The sequence below is a fragment of the Penaeus monodon genome, chromosome 17 (assembly GCF_015228065.2).
Source record: "Penaeus monodon isolate SGIC_2016 chromosome 17, NSTDA_Pmon_1, whole genome shotgun sequence".
Lineage (NCBI taxonomy): Eukaryota > Metazoa > Arthropoda > Malacostraca > Decapoda > Penaeidae > Penaeus > Penaeus monodon.
This window is the reverse complement of record NC_051402.1, coordinates 33914188-33924187: the sequence shown is the minus strand read 5'-3', so window position 1 is coordinate 33924187 and position 10000 is coordinate 33914188. Positions and strand designations below refer to the sequence as shown.

Here is a 10000-nt window from a genome sequence, read left to right as displayed (position 1 = left end):
GCTTGTTTTTCTTTTACCACCAGTTTGCTGAAATTAGCCATTATCTTTTTGTATTTTCAAGTAAGTAGATATTTTTCAAGAATGGCAGAAAAGCATACAAAAAAAAAAAACTTTTGATCCAGAAATTTCTTAATTTCCCATACAAATTGTCTGGCAGATATTTTGCCATGCAGTGCAATGACCTACAAAATCACATATTTCCTGGAACTTATATAATCAGTAACTGTTGTCAGAAATTGTAAGATAAAAAAAGAAAATTAAAAAGTTTGTGTATCTGTGGGAAATTACTGAATTTTCTGTCAATAGTCTCGTTAAGAAGTTAATGTCTGATTTTTATAAAGGGTAAATTGCTGTTGTTCACTCATTCCTCACTTCGCTCCATTATTTTGAAATGGAAAGAATAGTAGAGCCAGACCTTTAATCTTAGAAATAATCCTCATTTGCTTATATATAGTACCTACTTGATTTGAATGTCTGGTGAAGCATGTCATCACCTTTGGAAATACGGCCTTTCGAATGAACTGATGTCAGCCACACTGGAAATGGAAATGACGGAGGAGACGTCTTTACACCAATGTGGCTCTCAATAAAATTTGATGGCTTATCTTGGTTGTTATTTCATATCCCCAGAGTATTAGTCTAAGGTTTTGATTATTTTGATTTTTTTCGTAATTATATTGCTATTTTGAAATTTTACTCATTGTTTAATTCTACTGTTTTGTATGTTGATTTACCCTTTTCTTTTCTAATGATTTATTTCTTTGTAAGGGTGATCTTGTTATTCTTCTCTTTTCATATTTATAATTAACTTCATTAAGAAGTGTGTGTAGATGACTTAATGCATATTTTCAGATATGTAAAACAAACTCAGTTTGATGGGTCAGTAATTTTCCATCTTGAATTAATAACAGCTTTATAAGTTGTTTATCAGTAGATTTATATTTGCTTATGTGATTTTTCTCCTTGAGGATTATATAACTAATGATGTGGATACATATCATTCTTTATTTGTTAGTGTCTACAATGGCAGCTTTATTAGTTGTTTATCAATATAATTATATGTGCTTAAATGATTCCAGGATTTTCTGTTTATGTAACTGATGTGGATACATTTTATTCTGTGATACCATTTTTGTCATACATATTTTTCTTTCAGGGTATTTAGTGTTGTATCATTTCTATTGTTTAGTTTTATTGTTAAGGTTATTATTATTGATTGGACTTGGAATTTTTTTATCATTGCTTCAGTATTAGTAATCATATTTTATTATATTTAATATATATTTTTATCACTACACTGTTGTGTTACTTGCATCATTGTCTTTTTCATTTCAAGATATGTATGTACTATGCATTGAATTGTTATTTCATTTACAAAAATGCTTGTCCTTCTTCTTTTTTCAGTTGAATTATAATGTCTTGTATTTTTGCAGATTAGTAATGTAGTATAAGAAGTCAGGAATTAAGTCAAGATGTCAGAATACTGCCTGCGCTGGAACAATCACCGGCCCAACCTGGTGACGGTCTTCTCAGAGTTGCTCACTTCAGAGGCTCTGGTGGATGTCACGCTAGCCACTGATGGTCATTACATTCATGCTCACAAACTAGTACTTTCAGCATGCAGTGTTTATTTTAAGGTATGCCAATTTTTAGATTTGTTCCTTATGTGGACTCTGTGTGAGATGATTTCCATTTTTGACACATTTGTAGAGAAGGATTTAAAATTACTGATATGTGTACAGGTAGAGTTGGGGGGGAGGGGGGGAGTCAAAGAGACTGAGTGTATTCTTTCTTGGCTAACGGAAATAATATAATCCGAGTCTCATAACATGACTGTACAAATTTCACATTGGTGTTCATGAACTATGCCACATTGATTACAATTTTAAAAATTGATCTAATTCTTATTGCCTGAGATGATAATGATATATACTGTTTTATCAGAAAAATGCTTGTAAATAATGTTATCTAATTTAATGCATAATAGGTACCTGCATCTAAAATGATTGAGGAATTAGTAGTCTGGCTAATGGAAAAATATGTGTGTGTGTGTGTGATTTTTCACATTTAACAAAATATTTTGAGATGTGTAAAAAGAAGAGAATGCAGTTTGGATTACTTGGAAAAATAGTATTTAAATATCCTACAGGACATGACTTTATTGCATACATTGACCCAACCACCACAGACTTACATTCTGCCCCCTGTAGTTCTTGTGAATTGTGTTACAAGCAGATGGCTCCACATGTGCTCAGCCAGCAAGTCTATCAATAGGCCCTAGTAACTGATCCTGATTTCACCATTCCTTGAATTAGCATGAAAATGCATTTTTCTTTTTAATACAATTGACATCAATACTGTTGTTATTGATATTGACGTTATGATTATTTAATTGTTATTAAAATCTTGGTAACATTTAACACAATGAAATAATACAAAAGACCCTTTCTAGAAGTCAAGGAAAAGAGTAAACAGGTGAGATAGGTATGACTAATAACTGACTCCATGGTGAATAAGCATTTGTAGAGCCATCTATTTGTAAATACACTAAATAAACTTATATTACAGTGGGCATGGCATGTATGCTTGCCATCTGAGCCAATTGGTTTAAGTATGCATTAAATTATTATTATTATTTTTATTATTATAATTATAATTATAAAGAGTTTACTATCAATATTTTGTAACCAAAAATCTCTCTCTCTTTCTCTTTCTCTTTCTCTTTTTCTCTTTTCCCACTCTTTCTCCCTCTCCCTCCACTTTTTCCATTGCTCTCAACTCACTCTCTTTTTCTCACTCCTACTCTTCCTTTCTCCTTCTCCCTCCCTTGCTCTCCCCTCTCTCTCTCTCTCTCTCTCTCTCTCTCTCTCTCTACCTACCCTCTCTCTCCTCTCTCTACTCCCTCTCTCTCTCTCTCTCTACCTACCTCTCTCTCTCTCTCTCTCTCTTTCTCTTTCTCTCTCTCTTACTCTCTTCTCTCCTCTCTCTCCTCTCTCTCTCTCTCTCTCCTCTCTCCCTCTTCTCTCCTCTTCTCTCTCTCCTCTCTCTCCACTCCTCTCTCTCTCTCCTCTCTCTCTCCTCTCTCTCTCTCTCTCTCCTCCTCTTCTCCTCTCCTCTCTCTCTCTACCTACCCCTCTCCTCTCTCTCTCACTCTCTCCCTCTCTCCTCTCTCTTCCTCCTCTCTCTTCTTTCTTTTTCTCTACTCTCTTTTTTTCTCTTTTTTTCTCTACCCTCTCCTCCCTCCCTCTCCCTCGCCCTTTCTCTCTCTCTCTCTCTCTCTCTCCTTCTCTCTCTCTCTCCTTCTCTCTCTCTCTCTCTCTCTCTCCCTCTCCCTCTCCCTCTCCCTCTCCCTCTCCCTCTCTCCTCTCACTCCCATCCCTCCCTCCCTCTCCTTCTTGCTTCCCTTTCTCTTTTTACCATGAATATATCAGGAAATGGGACTTTTGTGTAAATGATATAAGATGAAATACACAGAAACATGAATGAAAGTTGAGATGTCAAATACCTTTTGTAGCCATTAGACCCTTGGATGCAGCTACACCACTGCAATCACATGACCAAAAATCCAGGCATTAGGCTTACGTGAGCAGCCGCTCTGATTGGTGGCAGCTTGTAGGCCGGGCACATGCGAACACGTGTTAGTGGTGACAAGACTGTGCCTCCTATTTGCAAAGCTATTTCCTCTTGTTATGCAGAAGCTTTTTTAGTTTTTTGCCATTTTCCAATGTCCATATTTGCTATCCGTATTCTTTGCACAGACTCCATATCATCTCTCTATGTAGTCTACAACTCAGTGCAAGATCTTTTTTCAATATTAAATTTTCTGTAATACAACTTGCATCCTCAGTCACGGTGCCTGGAATATAATTCTGAGCATGGAAATGGCACCCTCTATGGAGCCAGCACTTTTCCAGTCTTGGTCATTACATTCCACACTTGTACATCAATGGGAATAAAGCAAAATTACCAAAAGGTTTGTGCTCTCATGGCAAGTCTTCCATCACACCAACCATCACCCAAAATACTTATGATGGCAGGTTTGTCACCCGGTCTACAGCCAGATTTTTTCATGACATGATGGTTACATTGCCCAGTGGGGCCGTGTATCAGAAATCTCTGTGCCATAAACTTTGGTGATTTCTGGCAACATTCAGACACTGGGCGCGGGAGTTTGCTACGTGTAGCAGAACTTCCCACTCCCTGCTCTCTGGCGCACACCTCACATACAGCCATACCCCGCTCTGGCGTGTCACAGCACATACAGCTGTACTTCCATAGGGTTAACCCTTTGGATCTGGGTGCTTCTCTGGCTACACATGGCACAAATTCCCAGTTTTAAGCTTACTTGAGTGGCCACATTAACAGCTGTGTGGCTGATACACACAAACACACATGGGCAGTGTCAAGACTCTCTGCTTCCTCTTTGCAAAGTTATTATCTCTTTTCCTGCATAAGCTTTTTAGCTTTTTTGCCATTTTCCAATGTCAATATTTGTCATTTGATTTTCTTTATACAGATGGTAATAAACTGTTTCCCTTATATAGACTCCATATCATCTCTCTAAGTAGCCCCAGCCTTCACCCAAAATTCTTGTGATGGCATGTTCCTGGCACCCTACCTTGTAGCCAAAGTTTTCCACCATGGCATGTTCACATCAACTACCCCTCAAGCCAAATTTTTTCAATGCGTGATGGTACATCATCCAGATCATAGGGGTTAAAATGTTAGGAACCTTGACAGCAGTACAATAATGATGTTGCATTATTGTACTGACAGAAATGTATTGAGTACTAAATAAAAAGTTTGCCCTGAAATTTTATGTTCTTATTTCCGTTTCTTAATTTTCTCTTATAGACAATTTTGTTGATGTTGTACTGCTTATTTAAAAAAAAAAAAAAATTTAGGAATTGTTGATAAGTTCAAGGAGACACATATATCTATTTAATGATGTTTGTGGATAAGAAAATTATTATCAATAATCCCTATGTTTCATAAATTTTTTTCTTTTTATTTTCAGGATCTTTTTGGGGCAAACCCATGTAAACACCCTATTGTAATCCTGAAGGATATCCGCATTGATGACCTCAAAACAGTCATTGATTTCATATACCGTGGAGAGGTCAATGTTGCCCAGGACAGACTCCAGGATGTGCTCAAGGTAAGGTAGTGGGTCAGCAGGACTATCAAGTCTTTCTCTCGTCATTTCTTATCTTCCTTTCTTCCTCATTTGCTTCTTCTTTATAAATTATCACTGAAAATTCTGAAATTTGCATTTTCTTAAGATTACATTTTTTATGGTAAATAATTAAATTTTGCGTGAATAGTTTTGATGTGAAAGCATAGAAAATATATACTTATTGACTGAAATATGTTTTTATATAATTATGTTATTAAGCAGATTAGTATCGAGAAATTTTATATTAAAATTATATCTTGTTTATTAAATGATAAAGTTAAGAAACTAAGATTTATCATATTATAAATATGTAAATGTTTAACTTTAAGTTCACCTAATCTGGAAATGAAGCAAGGCTTTAGAATTGTTAAGGAAAAATATATTTGAAAAAAAAAAATCTATTTTTGAAAAGATCTTTAGCTTTACAAACTTCATGTATGAAAATTCTGAGAATGAAATGCCTTGCCATCTTTTTCACAAGTTATATTTCTTAACACAGACAGCAGAATCACTAAGGATCAAGGGGCTGGCCGAGAACCCACGTAGCTACGATGAGATGTCTAGTCATGGTGCCCGCTTCTCACAGTCATCAATTGGCTCTCAGGTTTGTAATCTTGCATGTGTTTTATTGCGGGGAAACTGTCAGTTTTTTTTTTTTTTTTTTTTTTTTTTTTTTTTTTTTTTTTTTTTTTTTTTTTTTTTTTTTTTTGATATAATATAATATAATATGATATAATATTTTTGGTATTTATGCACTTCTTTGGTGTTTAGTAAGGCATTTGATTGCTCATTTTATTGTCAGTGAGGGAATTGTAACATGAAAAGTCAAATATAAACTGGAGTAATATGATAGATGTCCTTTTGTATTATCATATGAAGATTTTTTATTACTGTTACTTTTTTTTTCTTTTAAACTGTAATTAAGTACTATGCATAAATATCAGTATGTGGGTTAATATATTGATGCACATGTAGGCTGTCTGCTTCTGCAGTTTAATAACATAAATCACCTTTTAGTCACTTTAGGAGAATAAGTGCATTTTGATGCATGTAGGAAAATCAGTTCAGCTAGCACAAATGATTTCTTGGCATGGGTCACTTCAGTACTTTATTAAACCTGTCCTTTTGGCAGTCTTGCGGGCATATTTAGTTGTCTAGTCAGCAAATCAAAGCATTCTGTTGGTACATAGGGACTGTCTATCATCTCATATGTATCACCAGTTACCCACATTCCTTGCCAGAGGTCCTGGTCAGTGCTTCTGTTGACACACTGACTTGGTCCTAGAAAATTTCAGACTTGCCTATGGCTTTCCGTGGTTGCTCATGGTCTCTCATAAATTTGTTTAGTAATTTTTTTTCATCTTCTTCTTTTTACCATATTTTCTTATTGCAGGATACATTTTCTTTGATTTATGTCAATTTGTGGGATTACAGTTATCTGGCATTAGAATATTCCCAAACACATACAAGAGTAAAAACACCTGCAAAAAAAGTTAAAAATCCCATGGTTAAGCAGGCATTCAATTTGTAATACAGTGTGAACCTTTGTAGTTCAATAAGCAAGGAATTGGTGTAGTAAGTTTCTGAAGTTTACAATAATAAAGGCAAAAAATGCATATACTGTAATTTATGGTATTACAAATCAGCCATTGTAAGTCTGGTATGGGAGACATACAGTGTGGGACAATAATGGTGCCATAGGTAGTGGTCATCCAAACCAATATTACTAGAATTAGATCACTATATCATAGTGAAGCTGCTGAAACTCTACATTTTTGCAGAAACACCATAGTAGTTCTAATAGTTCATCAGTAAGTGTAATGAGCAATTTTATGCTTGATTGTAATCTATTTACAGAGACTGTATTTTACATAATGCTGAATTGTTTGCTTTTTACAGGTAACACGACAGAGATCATCCCTTACTGACTCACGAGAACAGTCCTCGAGCCTTGAAGGCGAAGAGGAAGCAGAACCCGGAACACCACCCTCAACCAAACGCCGCAAAATCACACCTTCCCATGACAGCTCAGAAAGTGTTCATGGTAAGCATGATCAAAATAAGTATACATGTTATACTTGCTAATGTTTTCTTAACACTAACAAAAATCCTTCTCCTCCTTAGTAATATGAGGAGTAGTATGCAGATCAGATCAGATGAGTTCTCAACATTTGCCATTATTTGAACATGACATGCATAAATGAATCTTTTTCATGAAAAACACAATGGTAACTCTTGTAGTTTGCTGTTCAGTGATTTTCAGTTGAACTTGGGGAGCTTTTGAAACAATTAACTAAAAGAATTGGGGCAAGGACCTCTATATACGCAAGATAGGCTGGAGGAACTACATTGTCACTCACTGGTCCATAGAATGAAGGTAGAAGTTTTTTGGAAGGATGAAAGACAAGAAATCAAGTCATTCCTTTCCTGTCCTTTCTCTCTCTCTCTCTCTCTCTCTCTCTCTCTCTCTCTCTCTCTCTCTCTCTCTCTCTCTCTCTCTCTCTCTCTCTCTCTCTGTCTCTCTGTCTCTCTGTCTCTCTGTCTCTCTGTTTCTTCTCTCTCTCTCTTCTCTTCTTTATTTTTCTCTCTCATCTTCTCTCTATCTTCTCTCTCTCTTCCTCTCTCTCTCTCTCTCTTCTCTCTCTCCATCTCTTCTTCTCTTCATATCATCACTTATCTCATTATCATCTACTTCTTTCTATTTATTATACTATCTTTTTCTATTATCTATTCATTCTTTTCTGTTTCTATATTCTTCTATATATATTATCTCTAATCTCTCTCTTTCATTTCTTATCTCTCTCTCTTCTTTCTCATCTATATCCTCTCATCTCTTCCTCTCTCTCTCTTCTCTATCTCTCATTCTTCTCTTTACATCTACTCTCTCTTATTCTCTCTCATTACTCTTTTACTCTATCTCTCTCTCTCTCTCTCTCTCTTCTCTCCTCTCTCTCATCTCTCTCTCTCTCTCTCTACTATCTTCTCTCTCATCTCTCTTCTCTCATCACTTATATCATATTATTATTTATATTATATATTTACTTTTTATTTTTATATATTATATAGTATTATAATTCTAAATATAAATATACATTATATTATATATACTACTTTTATTCTATTTATATATATATATATATATATATTATATAAATTAACATATAATCATATATATTTATATATATTATTTATATATTCATCTATATTATTTTTATATTATTACTAATATCATCATATCATATTCTTTTTTTCTTCTATCATCTATATATTTATTTATATATATATATATTTATTATATTAATATATTATTATATATATATTTATATTAATATATATATATATATATATATATATATATATATATATTATATATATTATATATAATTTATACTATATATATATATATATATATATATTGTATATATATTATATGTATATTATATATTTATCATATGTATATTATATATATATATTATATTTATATTATTTTTATATTTATATTTATATTATATATATATAATATATATATATATATTATATATACTATATATTATATATATTATATATATATTATATGTGTGTGTGTGTATACACACACACACACATGCACACAGACACATATATTTACATACATACATATATGTGTGTGTGTGTGTGTATACTAGGGGGCTTCAAAAAGTTAGTGGGGAAAAAAGTTTCAGTTATGATATTTATTTTTCAACATGTGTTCTATTAAGGTCAATACACCTCTGCAAAAGTTGATACCAACCTTTAGGTCCATCTGAGTAAAACTGAGGGTCATGATCTAAACCATGTCAGAGCAGCTCTTTTTACATTTTCAATTGATGGAAAATTGGTACCTTTCAATTATTTTTTTAAGCTTGGATACAAAAAGAAGGTTTATAGGGCTAAATTGGAGCTGTAAGGTGGATATCAGGCGATTTCCCATTGAAATTTATGTAGCACAGCTCTTGTCTACCAAGCGGTATGAGCAAGCACATTATCATGGTGGAAGAAAAAACATTGATGCTGGTTTCCAAAGCATTTTTCTGAGATTTTTTTTTACATTTTTCTCAAATCTCATTCATAATAAGCAGCTGTAATTGTTTTCTTGCTCTCAAGTAAGTCAACCAGCAAAATCCCCTCTGCATCCTAGAAGGCAGTCGTCAAAACCTTTCCTCTTGAATGGTCATATTTTGCTTTGACTGGACCATTTCTATCCCTGGCAGTCACTGCTTTTATTGAATTTTGTCCTTGGGATTGTATTGGTAGAGCCATATTTCATCCAATCACAATTCTCTGAAGAAAAGCTTCAGAGTCTTCAACCCACTTGTTCAAAATTTCCATTGAAAGGTCGCCCCTTGTTTGCTGATGATCTGGGCACAACAGCCTACGGACCCATCAAGCAGAAAGCTTGCTTAGCCCCACTCTTTCCACCAGAATTGTGTTTGCAGAACCCACAGAGATGTTTAGTGTGTCTGCTACTGATTCAGTGGTTATTCATCTATCCTTTTCAATCGCAAACAGCATCAGTGTTTTCCTCACAAACTGATGTTGATGTCTTGCAGGGCTCACCTTCAATTTCATTTCTTCCACTTCTGAACCGGCTTATCCATTTGTAGGTTGTTGATTTCTCTGGGGCATTGTTACCATAAATTTGTTCTAGAGCATCAGTGATTTACCAGTTCTTCCAACCAAGTTTCACTATGAATTTAATATTTGTCCTGGCCTCGATTTTGGTGGATTCCATGTTGCCTCAATGGTGCCTGACTTCTCTGATGGCCCTGACTGTAAATATGTGTGTGTGTGTGTGTGTGTGTGTGT

At 34.3% G+C, this 10000-nt stretch overlaps 1 protein-coding gene across 7 annotated transcripts in view; it reads left to right on the top strand.

Annotated features, from left to right (window-relative positions):
* LOC119583680 (protein bric-a-brac 2-like) overlaps window positions 1-10000 on the top strand; it is a 48778-nt gene that overhangs the window by 6211 nt on the left and 32567 nt on the right. For all 7 annotated transcript variants that reach the window (XM_037932290.1, XM_037932284.1, XM_037932285.1 and 4 more), the window contains 4 exons: window positions 1434-1637; window positions 5018-5158; window positions 5676-5780; window positions 7076-7220. In XM_037932290.1, the coding sequence (XP_037788218.1) occupies window positions 1473-1637; window positions 5018-5158; window positions 5676-5780; window positions 7076-7220 (556 nt within the window). In that variant the 5' untranslated portion in view covers window positions 1434-1472. The remainder of the gene's footprint in view (window positions 1-1433; window positions 1638-5017; window positions 5159-5675; window positions 5781-7075; window positions 7221-10000) is intronic.